Genomic DNA, 19,406 nt, shown 5'->3' with positions numbered 1-19,406 from the left:
ATTATTTATTTTTAATATTATCATCAAAATTTTCTTGTCGGTGATAATATAATATTTCTGTTTTATAAACCAATGGTAATATTTTTTAAGAGTCTAGATTTAAAGAATTTCATATCCTCTGTTGCGTTTTATCAATTTTAAATTTAAATTTAAAGTTTCAGAAAAATTATTGATTAAAATCTTTATTTTCTCCGTTTTAAATAATTATTTAATTAAAATAATATAAAAAAAATATTTTAAATATTTAACTCCCATTTGATTATTTGTAAAGATAAAATGAGTCAAAATGGTTTCTGGTCGGGTCGCAATGAGGATGGTAAGATCCGGTTGTTGGCATGAGGTGGGTGACCGTAACTTTATCTTTACCTCGCCACCACCATTCCGCTTCACTGAAATCACAGTAGCGACCACAGGAAGACTTGAACAATGGAGAGCTTTTGGCAAAAGGCAAAATCATTAGCTGAAGAAGCAACAAAGAGATCTCAAACCTTAACCTCTTCTCCGGTCAGAATCGCTGACATCGTCTCCGAGACCGCCAAGCGATCCAAAGACATTGCCGCCGAGGCTTCCAAGAAAGCCGACGAGTTCAAGACCGCCGCTCTTCTCTCACTCGCCGATCAAATCCCGTCTCTATCCATTACTTCCTCTGCTTCTTCTTCTGACTCGCCGTCGGAATTGGACCTTGAAAAGTTCGGCATCACTCAGGATCTACGAGACTTCGTCAAAGGCCTCACGTTATCCACATTCCAGAATTTCCCCTTTCCAGGTTTCCTCGCTTGATCTGTTATCGTTTTTTGTTAATTTTTATTGTAATAATTTCTATACAAGTTATGAGTACTCATGCTTTATCGACTATTGATAATGTTAACTGATCAGCCAAGTCCAGAACGTTTAGGTACCTTTTGGCTATGAGTGTCGACTTTGATTCTCAAATTCAAAATTGAAATGGATTTTGAGCTTTCTAGAAATAATTGCCAGCTACATTGGCCTTTATAAAAGAGGGCCAAATGGATATGATCACTGAAGTTCACACTTGTTATACAATTACATATCTATCATGACTTTAATCAAATTAACTAACAGGCGTTGTTGGTTTAAAACAGAATATTAATCATCTCAAGTCTCAACTGTTATTAATGATTTAAATTTAGGCAATTTAAATAATTTTGTCCGAGTACGTAATTGAAAATAGTGTGGAAATATATTGACATTTTATTGTTCTATGATATAAAAGCACCACAAATGGTTATAGATTTGCAACAAATTCTATTTCAATTGTGCACTGCAGTGACATGGTAGTGGGAACTGAGGCAGTATCGATAATATTTACAAATTGAAAATGCTAGTCGAAAGGCGGCTGGATTTGATGGATCAAATATGTATGTAGTAATCCAACTTGCCTATCTCAAGGACTTATTCGGTTATTCCTACTTTTAAGTACCATTTTGAAAACCTAGGGAAATATGTTGAAGTTCATAGTTACTTGCACCATATTGTTGTTTTATTCATCTGTAAATGGCTAGCTATATTGCTTTTCGCTATAGGACAACTAAACTTGTTTCTCTTGATCTTCAGATGATTTGGTGTCTGATGTGGCTACTGTCTCCAATGTAAGGCAAGATCTTTCAGAGTGGCAGCAGAAACATGCAAATCTAGTCCTCACAACTGTCAAGGTATTGACACTGTTCCTGTATTAAAGAAACGCAGTGGAATGTTGATCTGTGTTTCTTTCTAAATTTATTAATAGATAATGTACGGGTCTCTTATTTAAGTGGTACATCTATTAATCTACATTAAATGGTTATGCATCTATATTTCCTCAATTACTCAGGGTTAGGTCATCATTATGATTCCAAGTTACTGGCAGTAAGTGTAAATTTAGATTTTTTCATGGTCATGAGCTACCCACACCAAACAGCATTGTAGTCCTCCATATAACAAGAACCAATTAAAAACGCTAGCACTGCATATGCCAACAATTTCAAGATACAGGTTGCTGGACCTTAGCTAGGCATTTGTGCTGGATATAAGATCATATATCAACAACATAAGCACTTCTATTGTTTCCATTTTTGTTTCTTGAAACAGCCAAATATATTAATTGATAACAAAAATCTGATATAAAGTAGTGGACTAAAACTAACAGTCTACCTGCCACATTCTCAAAGTGTCTACAAAAACTGAACTATAAAGATAACTAAGAGCTCTCCGTGAAAGCTATGAATATGATAAGAACTCCTCCATATGAAACTTTTTGAAAGAAGCAAGCATGCTCTAACTTTGGCGATGCAATCGGCTATAATTATTTTGTAGAGATTTCCCATTAAGCTTCTTAGAAAACAATGATTACTTCCAACAAAAGCCACTTTGTCTATCAAAAAGGAGGTCGTGCACTTTGCTGCCACAAACAAACAGATTGAAATAAAAAATTGCTCCACTGCTTCCAAAAGAAAATAATCAGAAGTATTTTATATAGAAAAATGATATTGGGCTCTCTATAAGCTTGTCGAGTTGACAAATTCCGACACCTTAAGCTCATGTTAAAGCTAAGAGCAGCGTCGCTGCTTGATCGGCAGGGAGGAGCATACCCAATTACTAAGCAAGGATTGGACTAAGTAAAAAGATAACGATTTAACCCATAAAAACTGCCTTTGCAAAGGATGGAAGGACCTAACCTGAGCAGCAGACTGTACTGACACCGAAGACATGCCATGGGAGCTATCACCACCAAACACAAACACAATGTTCAGCTGAAGACAACTCCCATTGATGAACCCTCCCTGGCGTCATCAGGACGGAACCCACCAGATGCATAGATCAGAATACTATCCTTAAAGCGATCTTGAACTAAGCAAAGATAAGAGATGGAAAATCCATGATTGTAGTACAAATTGATTTCTAACTGCTTTCACAAATTTTTTGAGGATCCAGAAAAGAAAAGAAAAGTTATAAAGAAATTCTGATTAGACTCTGAAATTGCTCTGATTTTACTTTTACTGCTTCCCTTACTATCCTAGTTCCTACTGATTATTTAATCCCTTCACTAGGCATTACAGATATGCCACATGCCCACTCCACAAATATTCTCCATAAAAACACGACCTTCAAGCAGCCATTTTGTGGATGAAGTCCTCTAATGGCCTTCCCTTTGCATTTGCAATGAGACTGTTATCCCCAAAAAATATCCAACATTTTCTAAATCTTCAACTAAATAATTCCATCCTCAAGTCTTGTGTTAGCCATGATCTGAGTTGAGGTCAAACCTTTTCTTCCCCTTCTTTCTTCTACAATTTTCCTGTTTTTTCACTTTCCTTAAGGAACTTCCCCCTTTGAACATACATTGTGTCTTCCTTTCCACCTGTTCTCTGAACTGATTACAGGGCTCCCAAATAGATGTGAATGGGTAATGTTTTTTGTTGTTTCCACTTGTTAGATGATGCGGTGGGACGAAATGTTTATTTTTTATTATATTTTACAGCAAAATTTGTTATTTCATAAGTTAACTAACTCCATTTTTAAGCAGAACTGGCTGGTGTTGCTAGTCTATGATTACCTTAACAACCATTTGTATTAGTTAAAGAGTTGATTGATGCAACCAACACTCTAATCGCATGTTCTTTGGTCTCCTAATTGTTATAAGAGCATGCTTGAGTGAGGGAGTAATAACTTTTATTTCTTTTTGTCCTTCTAAATTGTTGGTTATATTTTTTCAACATCGACAATGGAATATGTAGGCCTTACAAATTTGCCTACTTCCCATCTTGGTTTTAAAAAGCGTGATGCGGTCCGATGCGTTAAGGTTCCCGGAAGCCGATGCGTGATGCTGATGCGCTCGCATCACGCACGTGATGCGCCCGGTATTCAAAAAATATTTATAAATTAATTCTACATATCAATTTCTACCTTAAAAATACTTACCTATCAAAATACTTCATTTATAACATAAAGCAGTTAAAAAAGTGGCATTATAATCTTAAAAAGTTCGTTTTCTACTTCTTTGCTGGTTGTCGAGTATCGACAACAACTCACGTCATGTTTTAATTGATATGCGATGCTAGGTCTCTCACAGTGCGACTTCTACTTCTTCACTGTCGGCTTCTTCTATTAGGTCTCTCATAGTCTCACGTTCTATTTTACTTAACTAAGAAGCCCAACTAAAAAGCTCAACTAAAAACTGAAAAAGGGAGCCCAAAAATGCAACATACATGATGCGTTGATGCATAAGTGATGCACGCATCGTGTGATGCACGCATCGTGTGATGCACGCATCGTGTGATGCGTAGGTGATGCGAGCGCATCATGGAATCGCAACGCATCAGACCCTTTGATGCGTTTTCTTCAGCGCATCACGCATCACAGCGCATTATGCGCGCATTTTTAAACCAAGCTTCCCATTCTTTCTTTAAGAACTTTGAATCACTTCAGAATATTAAACTTGTCATGTTAAAGCATATTTATAATGATCATGATGTTTCAGGAAGTGTCAAGGTTGAGATATGAATTATGCCCACGGCACATGAAAGATGGAAGATTCTGGAGGATATACTTTACACTTGTGAGCACTCATGTATCCCCGTATGTGCCTACTTTACCTTGGAATTTCCAATTCTTATCTCTATAATGCCTATATTAAATGCGGTGCAAATAGATATATTGACATATTCTGAGATTGCGATTGACTTCATAAAGACTAGATTCTCAGTAAGACACCAGGTATATATATTAACTAAGTTACACTTCTTCAGGCTCTGTCACGTTATAAGAGTATCATATCCGTAACAGACCAGCCCACCTTTTATTCTGCTTTGGCATCTCCAAAACAGATGTAATGATCTCAAGCATTTTGGAAAGCTTATCATGAAATATGAGGTTTTCTGATCCCGATGCTTCAACAAGAGTGAAATTTTAAATGAAGGGGGTTTACAATGTAACATATTGTCTAATGCCATTAGTTCCATTCTTACCATATAGGTACGAAAGAAAGTTTGTGGAGGAGAGCAAACTAAAACAAATAGCACAAAAAGAAGATGAAAATATGGATCGAACTCTAGTTGTTGGACCAGAATTGGTGGAAGCAAGTCTGAAAAGCAAGACCTCTACATCTGAGCAGGACTTGGATTCGTATCTTTTGGGAGATCTTGATGACAGTGATGGCCATCCAGGTATCTTATAAGAAAAAAAAATGTTGTTGCATTACTGTATTGTTTTGACACTCCATTTATCTTGGCTGCTACATTTCTGTCCGATGAGAGTATAATTTGGTTAGACTCCTAGCACTCCTTGGTGCGAAAGTGCCATAAATCAATAAAGGGTGCCTGCACCTTTTTCCTTATTTGAAGTTTTTATGTTTTATATCACATATTTTCTTGTTGGACGTGTTTACGCAATTAACCATGCTCACATTCTCTACAGTTTTGAAATTTCCTGTTTTAGCAGTAATCTAATCAAACGGACTAGCTATAGTATCGAAAAGCACTACATGTATTGCGGAATTGACCTTAATTAATAAGTCCCAATATCTCTTGAATTTTCTGACCCCATGATGTTAATGGCTAATACTAATACTGTGAAGGTCTTGCTCATTTTGGTGGATTTCAGATGATGAAGGCAATGATGCTTTTGTTGATGATGATGATGATGATTTTGACAAGATTGACAATTCTGTAAGTAAAATGTCCAACTCATATTGCTTGGGATTTTTCTGTATCAGAAAGAAAAGAAAAACATATGGAAACATGATAATAAGTGGGTTCTATTATATATGCATGTACTTGCAGGAGATTGAAGATGGAAAGTAAGTGAAAGGGTAGAGAGCATGAATGATGGAAATTCGTAAGTTCGATGAAATACATAATTTATTTATTTGTCCGTGATGTGATGTGGGAATGACTGAATACCAACCTATATATATATATATATATATATATATATGCCTATAGAAGATGTTAAGTATGTTGCTTTTAAAAAGATGGATTCTGTTTACGTAACATAAAGTTGAAATATTAATTATGTGTTGTCACGATCATATCAAACATATTTCTCATTCATGCAAAATATGTGATACGATTCAGTTATTTCCTGTGAAGTTAATAAATTACTTAAGAACTGAACATGCACACCAACTTCTCTATGAAAATATGGTTTTGGCGAAGGTCATCTGTATTTTTATAACGATTACAAGTTTGTCAAAAGGATTACAGCTTTCACACAAACTTCCATTTGAAGGTTTAATTGTGGAAAAATGGTATAAAAAAAAACTAAAAGAAAATGTGTTAGTCAAATAATACTCGTTTGGTGCATGGATCTTTGGACCGACTTAAGTCCACCCTAAAATTAACATTTAAATAACCTTTCAGAGAGAGGCTATGAGAGACCTACACGATAGCAAACTGTGCCACTATTTTTTACGGAGGGTTTCACTACTTAGTTATTTACCTCTTAAAATTATGAAAATAGTTATAGGTTTGTAATTTGCAGGTTTGTCATTTACAGAGGTGTTAAAAGTGTAGAAAAAAGAAGTCTCGAGACCAGATCCGTAGTTTCGAGGACCAAATATGAAAATTAGTGATAGATCCGTAAAATATATCCCCACTTACTGATGTGGTCTCCAAATTTACATATTTGTTCTCCGTAATTGCGGGTTTAGAAACTTTCTTTTTTCTTGCATTTTAACCCCTCTGTAAATTGTGAACCTATGATTATTTTCGCTGTTTTGAGAAAGAAATTGCTAACAGGTGTAATAATGCGGTAAAAATGGTTATTTAACTATTTTAAGTAATATCCCCTTCTTAAATCATATAACATAAATTCTCAATAAAGATTGAAATTGTTACTAGATTGTAGTATTTTTTTAAATTGTCTCGTTAATATGTTCAAAATGAGCTCAACTTTAAATATTTTTTGGTTTTAATCATACGTACGAATTATTTTTAATACTTACATTTTCTACTCTTATAGTTATTCATTTAATTTATAACTATACAAGCATAAAATATAAGAATTGAAAATAGTTCTCAAGTATTTATAGGGCAAATTGCATGAAAAAGTAACGTACTTTAACTTGATCCCTATTTTGGGTAACGTACTTTCAAAACTTCCATTTTGGTACCTAAGATGTAAAGTTTTAAACATTTAAGTACCCGGGTAACTGGTTGAAGTATTAACCGACTATCATGACGATGTGGCAAGTGATTATTTGCTGACGTGGTCAGTGACGTGAATTTTTTTAAATATAAAATTAGTCTTTTTTTTTAATCTAATTTTAGTCTTCAAGTGGTAACCGATTATCATGCCGATGTGGCGAGTGATTATTTGCTGACGTGGTCAGTGACGTGGATTTTTTTAAATATAAAATTAGTCTTTTTTTTAATCTAATTTTAGTCTTCAAGTGGGTATCCGGGTACTTAAATGTTTAAAACTTTACATCTTAGGTACCAAAATGGAAGTTTTGAAAGTACGTTACCCAAAATAGGGATCAAGTTAAAGTACGTTACTTTTTCATGCAATTTGACCGTATTTATAATATTAATAATATAAGATTAAATGTAAAAATATTCAATATTAAACTTATTCTAAATCTATTAACGATACAATTATAATGGTGTAATTTGTAAAAATAGAAACATATTTTTTAATAACTTTTATTATAAAAAGAAGTATAAGATTAATTGAAGAAAAAAAAAGCAAAAAGATATTGGGGTGAGAGAGGCTCGAACTCTCGACCTCAGGATGACTCAGAAGCTATGAGACCTACGCGCTAGCCAACTGCGCCACCACCCCATTTCTGTTTAACTTCTCTTCTTAATTATCATATACTAATCCAAAATATGCTAATTAAAGAAGCTTGCCATGAAAAAGGACGACCCTTGAATGGCATTAACGTAACCAATTCATAGTTGCTAACAAGTGATAATACATCATTTCCCAGCTCCAACAATACAAATTCCACTAAAAAATAGTAATAATAATAATAAATTCTTGGATTATTTGTCACGTAACCAAGCAGAAACTGCAATACATGCAGCAGCTGTTTCTACAACACAACACAAGACAGATTTCTCCAACTACCCAACATGTACAATATTCGTAACAATTTGTTTCTTGTGTCACGTCTTCAATCTCTTTTGAGCTTGATCCGATGACGACTTGTCTCCATTGCTAAATTCTTCCTGTTCATCCTGAAAACGTAATCACAAATCAACCAATGTTACTTAAATCACCAAAAATAATAGCAACTGATAACCTTTTTTACCTTGCCAATGCCTCTGTTTGCTCGTTTCCCAAGATCAACCTGTACGGATATGGTCGCCTGACTCAAATCCACACCTGAGTTCTGTAATGCTTGTGTCAGAGAATTCAATAACCTGTAATGGCGACAAAGAATCAACCATGACTTCTTGTAAAATCATAGCCAACTTGGTATCATGATCCAAGTTTAAGCAGCAGCATCATAAGAAACCAAATCATGGTTCATGAGAATAAAGCAGGAATCAGAAGCCACAAAGTTGGCTTCAATACTCACCCTTGAGAATAAACACTTGAAATGCTAATTGTCCCCCCTTCAACTGTCAGCTCCTCTTGCTGATTTGCATCACCATCTGTTGACTGCACATTACAGACCGACCCTTGAAGGGTGGTCGGATGGGAAAATGCACCGTCAAGTTGCTGTTGTATAGGGACAGGCATGCTTGCTTGTACAGGAATTGGCAATGGCATTGGCATCGGCATCGGCATCGGCATAGGCATAGGCATGACTGTTGTCTTACTTGCTAACAACTCAGGTTGTGAATCCATCAAATTACAGTTCACATCTCCACTAACAGGATTCTGTGGGGTTGTTGTGTTGACGGCCGGGGCAACCGAGACATTTTCATCAAACCTAACAGGAAAAGATGGAGCCTGTCCAGAATCACTCTTTAAAACGGGAGGTTGACCAAAATTTGGGACCCGCCAATGACTATTTCTCTACCAGAAGAAAAGATATGGAAAGTTCAGTTTGTTATTATGAAAATATTTCAGGACATATCAGAATTGTAAACTATCAAGTCGTTACCCAAGGCATTAATTTTGTGGGCTCTGCGTTCCAACCTTGGTATGATCCTTCGTACTTATGTACTTTTTCCTGCAAGTACTGAACATATTCTATCACCTGCAAAGAGGTGGCACTGATAAGCTAAGATAATTATCCCTCAAATAATAATAATGCAACACAAAAAAATGAATAAATAAAATTAAAAAACAGGTTTGCATTTAGTTAATTTACCTCCAGTAGAAATGATGCTGTATCTCTCTTCTGATCACTGTTTGGTATCAAATCCCTCAATATTTGGAATCTAATAAAGAAGAAAAGGAGATGGATTAAGACCATACTCAAAACATCGAAAGTTAAATATTTAATATCCAACCACCTTCATAATTTTCAAAGCAAATTACATATGGATGAATAGTTAGATGCTATTCATTATTCTTTTGTACCCACATAATGATTGATTGACGTTCAACGTCTGAGAATGTCTACACAAAGTGCATTTATGCGTACTCAAACAATCATGGAGCCAAACAAGGATTTCATGTCATTCCAAGAGCACCAAAAGGGGCCTAGCTCCAACAGAAATTTGCGGCTCACTGGCTTTCTAAGTGCTTGGATATATGCTTCTGGCAAAATATAATTGCGCCTAGAGTCGAGGAAGAAACTTTGCACATAGCAAGAAAAAAAAGTTCCATCAACCAAAGCTACATAGACGGTCAAGAAGATTTGTATTACAACAGTTTCAGGAATGATTCTTAAAAAGTGTTTTTATTCTTGCTAATCTTAACAAACCTACAACAGTCCAACAAATATTTAGAAAGTACTTATCATGAGATTTTCAAATAGACAAACAACTGAATCAAGTTCTGTTAACCATGTCTAATGAGCCCATCCATATATGATATAAATATAATATTCAATGTCATACACTGACTGCCGTCAGACAAGTTTCACCTATACCACAAGTGTCAATCTTCACAAAGCCTAATTCAAGATATGTGAAGATAAGCGAAACAACAATGCACTGAAAGGCGAGAGCCAATCTCTAAAAGCTTGAAGGAATTTGGTTTGATGCCAAGAGCAGTATGCTTTTAAATGCCTATAAATACAGGATATCCTCGGATTCATATTGCCCTGTTCATAAAAGCACATAGTCAATAATTAAATCCTACATATATGACAGAACTTTGGTTTGATGTACGCCTTCATCTTCAAACGGCATATAAGCTCACACACTCGTGTCTTTGATTGAAGAGACTTTAATTCACAACCTAAAGGTTCTAGAGCTTGACTTGATACCGTTGACCGAAAAGCCTTGGTTGTTTTGGATGTGGTAGTGTAATCTATGCATAAAAATGAATTGGTAGAGAGAGAAAACTTGAAGAAACATTACATGAATGAAAATGCCTACCTAAACATAATATCATATAGGGGCTAAAGTCCGTATAGCCAAGCCCATCTAGTGCAGGAATTCACCAACAAGGATGCTTTGTGGGTCCTCATTATTCTTCATATTCATAGATTAGATATCTTTCAAGTTATAATCTCAATTTTATTTTAATCCTGGTTCATAAATTCCCATTGACTTATTTTCTGCCTTCTCGCGAATTTCTAACCAATATCATTAACTACCTAGTGAATTTATAGAAATAAAACAGATAAAAAAGTTCAAAACCCATAAAGAGCGACCAGATTTCCAAATACCAGACAGAAAAGATAAAACTCCTACATCAACATTGTAGTATAAATTCAAGAGTATGGTAACTTCTTTTACAACTTGAAGTGTGTGGTCAAGGATGATTACGGTGCACCAAGGCTCCTAGGCTTTATGAGGGTTATGGAGGGAAATGTTTGTACGCCAATCGCAGAGAAGTTGCTTCTTGACTCAAACTTGTAATCTGCCATTTGTTTCTTGACTCAAACTTGTAATCTTCCATTTAACATATAACAAAAGTATAATGACTCCTACCTGAATTGATCACACTCGAAATTCAATAAGACGACCACTGAAGCCAAATATTAAACAAAGTATTTTACTCGGTTACAACGGTTTCCAACAGTCTTTCTTTAATATCTACTGCAGCAGACCAGTATGCCTAGAGCAATAAACCAAATAATAGAGAAAAAATTTCTACAAAAGCATCCATCCTTCCCAATTATGAACCTTAACTTATAAACCCAAGTAAAAACCAAGCAAAAATAGACACAAAAAATGGTGATTGTGATAAAAGAAAACATGCCTTTCATTGATCTTGCTCCTTCGACGCTGCTCTGTCACTGAATGCTTCGACCTAGTTGCATTAGCCTTATCACTGCTCTTCCCATCTGCTTTAATCCAAATTCATTTAACACAAACAAATCACTTCATAGAAAACCGATTACAAGAATTTCCTTCCTAGATGTTCACGTCTGGATTACAAACTTTTATTTGGAGGATACAAAAACCGATACAATTGAACAAGTTTTTGGAAATTTAGAAACCCAAAACTGATTCTAACTTACAATTCCTCAAAAGGGAATAACAACAGACCTTTGCTGGTATTGGAAGAAGCCGTATTATCTTTCTTGGCACCGAAATCTTCATAATCTTCTTCCTCGTCTTCCTGATGCCCTTTACTCGATTTCATTTTCCCTAATTTGTTAATATGGGTTTCAAGAAATTTAAGGAAAATAGATGGGTTAAGGATTGATTAGAGCAAAATAGGTAGATCTATCAAGTAATTAAGGGGGGAAACACAATTCTTACAAGGTAAAGCTGGATCTCTGAATTGGGTAAACGCCGGCGGCGGCCACCGTAACAAGAACTTCACGGGCTTGCAGGAAAAACCTCTTTTCACGTGCTTCTCATGAGCTGCCTTACCCTTTTTAGTTCATTTTTCTTTTTCATTTCCTTATTCATCTTTTCATTACTTTTAATTTTATATTTTAAATAAAAACATTTATTTAAATAGTTTAATAATTATATTAATTAACATGGATAATCACAATTGAACCAAAAAATAAAAATTAATAATAATTTAATGAATTAAAATAAAAAATTAATAATATGGTTGATAAAAATACAAAAATACAATATTTACCCTTTTGGGTTCTATTTTTTCATTATTTTTTGAATTTATTTCTTGTTTTTGTTATTCGATTTCTCTAATTTATTATTCCACCTTTTTTATTTAAACAAAATTTTATTTAGATTTTTTTTATGATTTAAATATAATAGCATCTTCAATGGGAAAATAAATAAAACATATAAAAAATTAACAAAATGTTACTTCACATTAAAAGATGCTAAAATAAACAACCAACACAGTTAATTTAACCTAAAAAAACGTTAAAAAAGACTCAATCCAAAGTAACCTGATACATAATTGATACAAAATTAGGTTGAACCACATCTATTAGGTTGGAATTGAGTTAAGAAAATTTGCACCAACTTGTGATTAGCTATATTTAAAATTATATTACCATTTCAATGATAATGTTACTTTCTCATTTGCATGAATCTTCAACTTTTTTTGAGTTTGTTAGCATTTTTTGTATATTCTTATCTTGATTTTACTTTGTTTAGCAAGATTGTAAAATTATATATCAAAGTTTTAACCCGACCAACCCAGCCCGTATGATTCGGGTTGGGTTGAGATTTTATAGACCCGCAAACATTGGGTTGAATTGTTCAAAAGTCTTCAACTGTACCAGCCCAACTCATATGCAGCCATACTTCACACCAAATTCAAGGTAAGAACCAAGGGTCTTGTTGTACAAGAACTCAAAGAATTTGAGGTTCTTATAGGAAACTCTCTCCAATGATGGTTTTTTTTTATAAGAAACTAGACGGTTTGCTTGTAATAGTTTTTCATTGATGATGCCCAAAGTTAGAGCTAATCATTTGCAGGCTTGGGTCGGACCTGGGTTGAGCTTAATCTATCTTTTTGTCCCACGGGCCTAATACGGTAAAACCAAACCGTTTTACGGCCTTGAAAACTTACCCGCACCCGCTTTATAAACGGACATGGCTTACCCGCGAGCTAACAAGCTCAAAAATCTTGTTAAATTTTTATGGAAACAAAATTTATATAATATCACAAGTTATGTAAAATAATTCAAAATATGAAGTATCAATAAAGAAAATGACTTAAAATTTGACGTAAATACATAACAATATACATACTTTAGAAGAAAAAAAAATTGTTTCACTAAATATGAAGTATCGGTAAAGAAAATGACTAAATGAGATAATAAGAAATTGATCAATTGAGACAATTATATTTTCAAATTTAAGATTCATACAGAATATTACTATCATGAATCATAATTAAGTAGGAATTGATAAGTATTAAGAATTTTCAATTTTATTTGTAAAATTTAATTATAAAAATTAATTACTCTAAAAATATTAATGGTTCTGACATGCTTGCCCAAATATTTTTTTTCCATTGATCATACTCGTCCATTAATTTTAACTAGTCAGTCCAAGTCCATCTATTTTTTTTTAAGAATGGTAATCCAATCTAGCAGGTCATCCAGTTCGTGATTAAACATATTATATTTTTAAATTATGATTGAAAATAACCAAAATTAAAAAAAAAAAATTGAATATTATATCTTTTTAAATAATTTAAAAAGAAAAAGCATTGTTTATCATTTGACGTGAACATTGATGCCATTAACAAATGCTATGAGGCTTATTCACTTGCCCCACATGTGTTTATTTAACATCTTATATGACGAGTTTAGCTTTTTATATCATGTTTGGTGTGTAATATTATTTTCGGTGGATTCCAACCCATAAATTAACAATCATTAGTGAATAGGAGCAGATAGATCTTTGTGCTTTATTTTATGATCAGTTATTTTTGTATGTAAACAAATATCTTTTACTTATTCATGGGCCTGAACACTGTTTTACGATTGATTTTTCTTTAAAGAAATATCTTTTCATTGTCTATGGCTTGAAAGAGGTCTTAATTATTAAGCACATTAAAAGAATTAGACAACATTTCAGATAATTGTTCAAAACCTTGACAGATAAATTAAAAAAAAAATCGTTATTTTAACGTTATTTATGTTTAAAAACATATTAATATAAGAGTTAAGATGAATTATTTTATTATTTATTAAGCACTAATTTAAGTCATTAAGGCCCTGTTTGTTTTTACCTAAAAAGCACTTAATACCCTCTTATGTCTGAATCGGTCAGACCTTAGGGTATTAAGTGTGTTTGTTTTTTTTTTTTTTTCAATTAAGAGCTTAAAAGCTCTGATTATGTCTGAATTATTTAGAGGTAACATTTTCACTTAAAACCTCTTAATTGCTTTTAGAGCTTCCAATGCTTGCAAAGAAAGCCTAGATTTCAATGATTCAAATTTCAGATTTCAGACGTAAAAACAAACAGTCTGACTGATTCAGATTTCAGACTTCAGCACCACCTCTTAAAATTCAGAAGTGAATTCAGACTTTTGACTTAAGCACCTCTTAAAAAACAAACGCCACCTAAATGTTGGTAACTTTAAAACTGACAAATTAATCGAATTTTTTTTATTGTGAAGGTAATTAATGTATGGATCAAGTTGATTCAAGATGAGGAAAACTTGTAGTATTTATACCTCCAACTAGAATATGAAAGTGACAAGACTAGTCCCTGTATTATACATAAATATACAAATGTAGTGTACTAATCTAACCAAGCCCCCTTCAAACTTAAGATGGTGTAAGAGGAGTCAAATTGAGTTTGGAAACGAGAGGGTTGAGGCATTCCGTTCGATATGCTTCGACGAAGGCATGTGCATGCTAATCGAACGAATGATGTACGTATAAAAATATACGTGTAATCCAAGAAGAAACCTTATGTTTGGTTACCCCCTTCTCATGATTTGTCATAAATTGCTTAATTCGTCTTTGTGGTTTTGAAATTACGGTTTATATGGTTTGCAATTTATTTCTATTTCTTTCCCTGTGACTAAATACTAATTTTAAGTATGAGGAATTATAGAAATGAACTGTAAACAACAAAAACAAAACAATAAAATAAAGTTTAAATCATAAGAACGAAAATGATAATAGATTATATACCATGGAAATTAAAGGCGTAATTTCTACATCACATGGACGAAAATAAAAAAAATTCAACAAACGATAAGGACGACAAACATAGTTTATCTAAAAGTTACGCCTTTTGATTTTTTTTTTCATCAAAACAATTATAACATTTATGGCAATTATTTACGTTTCTCATTATAACTTATCTTCTCACTGAAACTCAACCTCACAATAGGATTATACATTTGGTTTAATATTATAACATTATATGAATATAATAATTAATATTATAAATTTTATCAATATAATAATTAAGTATTCTGTTAGAATTTAATGATTATACTAATTATATTTTAGATTTTTTATATTTAAAATGAGATGTTTATCCTGTATTTGATTGTGAATATCTGCAGTTAGTTACACGAATTCAGATATGGGATGAAATCGGATAGGGATGAAATCATTTAGAGATGAACAAGTTTAAGAGTTTTAAGAGTTTTTTAAAAAAGTTTTAGTCAAATGTTTTATAAGATAGTATAGATATATATATCTTTGTTAGCATACCTCTAGAATGTGAAAATCTACAAATTATAAAATACCATTTATTTCAAGATATTAGGCTCCAGCATTTGGAATCGTTTGAAACATAGGTAACATTCTTTAAGTTGGATTTGTAGTTATTTGTGGGTGGTTCCATCATAATACACGAATAAATCATTTCTAAAAAAAATTGAAGATTTAAAAAATATTTGTTTTAGTATCTATATTAAATCTCTTCTAAAACTAAAAAAAAATGGGGAGACCTTTTAAATTTAAAAAATATAACATACTTATCGAAAATACTCAACCTCTGAGTAATCAATGTCAAGTTTCTAACACATGGTCATATGTTTAATGTACTTAAATTATATCAATTGATTTTTTTAATATTATTGATTTTATTGTATCATTATTTTAAAAAAATATTTTATAAAATGGATTATAATTATAAGATGGGTTATTTAATTGATATTGAATTTTATTAAAATAATTGTTGTGGATAAGTATTGGGACAAGAAACCGCAATATATTGCATGATAACTTGAATTTTTATTCTTATTTTACTGCTACTTGACATTTATATAATTCCCATGCCAATACTTAATCATGATTATTGGAGTAAATCCCAAGTCCTGTCCTCTTCAATCTCTCTATCAACCACTAAACAGATTCAACATGATATATAGGGTTGGTTTTAGTGAGAATGAGAGTTAAAGGTGAAAAGTGTGTAAGAACGTACCTTCATATTTGGATGTACATTAGAATGTGATATATCGAGATGCATCGGATAAATCTATGTATTAAATGCGATTCATGGGTGAGTTTGGGATTAAATGTGATCAAGAGTCCAGATCTCTTACGCTTCTCACATGATCCTTCACCTATATATATATATATATATATATATATATATATATATAGGGTCAGATTTAGGGAAAAACCATAAAAAATGAAAAGCTAACGAACACTCTAGTAACTGTTCATATGAATGATATGCACATGTGCATACAAGTAAGTTGTAAGCAATTTGTCTTGTATCCACATGTGTATAATATGCATACGTGCAAAAAAAACCAATAAACAACTTTAATTATTTGTATATTCATGTGCATACCATCCAGATGAATGGTTACTAGGTTGTTCCTCAGTTTTTCATTTTTGTAAGTGTTTTCCCGTGAACCTCCCTCTATATAATATATATACATATGGGGAGAGAGATATTCTCTTACTTTTACAAACCATAATTCTTACAAATTCATCTAAGTCGTCATTTTGTATAATCAACGGTTATATTTGAATGAGAGGTTATAAATTAATGAAGAATGGAAGAAGATAAATGAAGGGCAACACAAACACACACACACACACACACACGTATGTGTGTGAGTTTAATCTTTTCAGAACTTCAAAATATGTGAGATTCATAAGTCTATCATAAGCCACATATTTAAAATAATTAATATCATTAATTAACGGAATAATTAACATACACATAGTGCACATAAGGTGAACACGTTGTGAATACCATGTAAAAAGCTTAATAATTTTTTTACTAGGGTGTTCACAAATGGCAGATTTATAGTGTATTCACAACGCGTTTACAAACCGTAAAAATAATTATAAGAAAGTGTTCACAGTGTGTTCGCCTTGATTTTATATTCAATTGCGTGTGTACGTGTATGTTATGGAGAAAAAATGAGAGAGATTGAAGAAAAATAAGGAGGGGGAGAGAAAGGAGAGAAGAAAAATGTTTTTAATTTATTTTAAATTTTTTGTTCAATTAATTTTTTACGGTTTAAATTGAATCTCACAGATAAATTAACAAGTTTTTAAAAGAAGGTTTCCATATATATATATGGATGGATAGACAAACACACTGGCATACATAATAACATACATAAAATATAAGTCGAAACAATTGATTATAATTAGAGATGCACGAGAATACCCTAACCGGTATTTGCTTCGGTCCCTATGGGAATGTCCCAAATCCCAGTGATGGAGAAAACGGTGATTTATCCAAAATATAACATCGATATAGGATCCAACAATCCTGATTGCGTCCATAAAAGATTAAGGTTCACATTTTCACAAAAATGCATTCAGACCTTCACAAATTGGCTCTAAGTTTCCCCTTACCAATCTAGTTCCATTATGATATCTACGTCTACAGGATTAGACTGCAAACATAATCAGGGCCGATCCCGATTTTTATATCTGAATTGGATTATTCATTCTTTTGCACCTCTCTAATTATAATAACTTAAATTGCGATCTTATAACAACATGCTTTTTCTGTATTTAACAAAAAGTAAATCTTATTAAACTTAATAAGTATTTTGATATATATATATATATATATATATATGTATATATGTATATGTATATATGTATTTATTTATAAATATATAAATATATGAAAATTATAGATACGATATTCTATACAAACAACAAAGAATATGATAGCACGAGGTATTATGTTTGACATGATGGCATTAACTTAATATTAATAAGAACCTTGTGGCCACTTGAGAAATCTTACATCCATATCGAATCTTTCTTCTGGTATCATTATAAATATGCGTACATAGATAATCTGATACTGTATTATTTAATCACATAAAAATACATCTAATTAATTATACAAATTAGTTTTTTTATTTTTATACAAACAATATATGTCTAGATATTACCACCACTGGTTTTTTAAGGATACAAAATCAGTATTATCTAAAAGGTGGTAAAGACCGTTTCCCTATTTGTGCTTTCATTTTGTCCAATTGTTAATATGTTCAAGTGTGATCGCTTTTTTGCAGAATTTAGCAGGTTACTTATGTTTTGATATCAACAATCGTTGCAATTTAATTCCATGATTAGTATGAAACCATGCATGCTTTTGATTTCCAATTATGCACGTGTTTTTTGCTTCGTTTCCATAAAGGGTTGGTTTGAGTTACATACAACACGTCTTTGAGTGTTTTAGGCCTTTTCACGATAGGCCACCAAAATGACAACACGTTGAAAACAAGATTAATACATTTCCTAGTTAAATTCAATAAATTTTCCTCTTTAAAATCAACTTTGAAAAAGTGAACGACCATACCCTTGTGTATAAGGAAAAATGATCGAGCACGTTACCTACCCTTGCAAATACACTCATCATGCTTAGGGGTTGATAACGGACATTATCAATAAAAAGCTTATTAAACAACCCATAAGCATAAAGAAGTGCTTATGTAGATCATGTGATCAAAGAAAATATCAATCGAAAGGGATGAACGATCTTCAAAAACTACCTTATTCTAAGCACTCCAGATCATATAAAAAAAACCCAAACAACCGCTTGCCATCGAACCCGCATTGCCGCAGGGATACAGTGGAGATCAGCCAGCCTGGAAATATCCTAAATCGAATTTACTGTAACCGACTTGAGCCTCCACCACGCGGAGGGATGAAACCAAATTTGTAAAACGCAAGGTCTTGAATTGATAATAAACAAAGTTTGGAGGACGAAAATGGGAATTTCAATAAATTATATATACGATTTATGTAACTCAAAAATCAAATGATGATCAATTGAAATTGAAAATAAAGAATTACAAGTTGGAAGAACCTTGAAACTCACAACATGTGATTTGTTGGTCCAGACCCCTTGTAAACCGCCTGTCACACCTACGTTACCCATCGTCGACTCAACCAACCTCTACACTTCTTCTTTTTAGATATTTTTTATTATTAAAATAAACTTTTTTTCATATCTTCAAATACCTAAAATAACTAAAATATTTTTTTAAAGAATATTTAA

General features: G+C 32.7%; 2 protein-coding genes across 3 annotated transcripts; one reads left to right on the top strand and one right to left on the bottom strand.

Moving 5' to 3' along the window:
• The first annotated feature begins 388 nt into the window (after positions 1-388).
• Positions 389-5,913, top strand: LOC112525711. Its single transcript, XM_025135948.1, has 6 exons — positions 389-766; positions 1,576-1,673; positions 4,478-4,575; positions 4,972-5,162; positions 5,599-5,663; positions 5,778-5,913. Exons 1-6 carry the CDS (start codon positions 427-429, stop codon positions 5,796-5,798), a joined length of 813 nt encoding a protein of 270 aa, XP_024991716.1. The 5' UTR covers positions 389-426; the 3' UTR covers positions 5,799-5,913.
• Positions 5,914-7,924: 2,011 nt separating this feature from the next.
• LOC112524611 (transcription factor BIM2) lies at positions 7,925-11,888 on the bottom strand. 2 transcript variants are annotated; one of them, XM_025134518.1, is made up of 8 exons: positions 11,775-11,874; positions 11,559-11,660; positions 11,269-11,356; positions 9,263-9,332; positions 9,053-9,148; positions 8,522-8,964; positions 8,252-8,363; positions 7,925-8,177 (listed from the first exon to the last, which is right to left on the bottom strand). In XM_025134518.1, exons 2-8 carry the CDS (start codon positions 11,653-11,655, stop codon positions 8,106-8,108), a joined length of 978 nt encoding a protein of 325 aa, XP_024990286.1. In that variant the 5' UTR covers positions 11,656-11,660; positions 11,775-11,874; the 3' UTR covers positions 7,925-8,105. The 2 variants fall into 2 exon arrangements, with proteins under 2 accessions (XP_024990286.1, XP_024990287.1); XM_025134519.1 differs by having other exon boundaries at positions 7,962-8,177; positions 11,269-11,353; positions 11,775-11,888.
• Positions 11,889-19,406: the final 7,518 nt, after the last annotated feature.

This window comes from Cynara cardunculus, assembly GCF_001531365.2.
Source record: "Cynara cardunculus var. scolymus isolate 2C chromosome LG 13, CcrdV1, whole genome shotgun sequence".
In the NCBI taxonomy this organism is placed as follows: Eukaryota; Viridiplantae; Streptophyta; class Magnoliopsida; order Asterales; family Asteraceae; genus Cynara; species Cynara cardunculus.
Note: the sequence above shows the minus strand (reverse complement) of the source record. Positions and strands in the feature narration are given on the sequence as shown.

What these genes read in the sequence shown, in the direction of transcription:
- LOC112525711 (XM_025135948.1), top strand. Translation starts at nt 427, where the DNA reads ATGGAGAGCTTTTGGCAAAAGGCAAAATCATTAGCTGAAGAAGCAACA. An exon ending in CCAGAATTTCCCCTTTCCAG is followed by an intron (nt 767 to 1,575) that starts GTTTCCTCGCTT and finishes CTTGATCTTCAG; the next exon opens with ATGATTTGGTGTCTGATGTG. An exon ending in TTGACAAGATTGACAATTCT is followed by an intron (nt 5,664 to 5,777) that starts GTAAGTAAAATG and finishes ATGTACTTGCAG; the next exon opens with GAGATTGAAGATGGAAAGTA.
- LOC112524611 (XM_025134518.1), bottom strand. Translation starts at nt 11,655, where the DNA reads ATGAAATCGAGTAAAGGGCATCAGGAAGACGAGGAAGAAGATTATGAA. An exon ending in TCAAGTGTTTATTCTCAAGG is followed by an intron (nt 8,364 to 8,521) that starts GTGAGTATTGAA and finishes TCGCCATTACAG; the next exon opens with GTTATTGAATTCTCTGACAC. An exon ending in CAAACAGAGGCATTGGCAAG is followed by an intron (nt 8,178 to 8,251) that starts GTAAAAAAGGTT and finishes TTACGTTTTCAG; the next exon opens with GATGAACAGGAAGAATTTAG.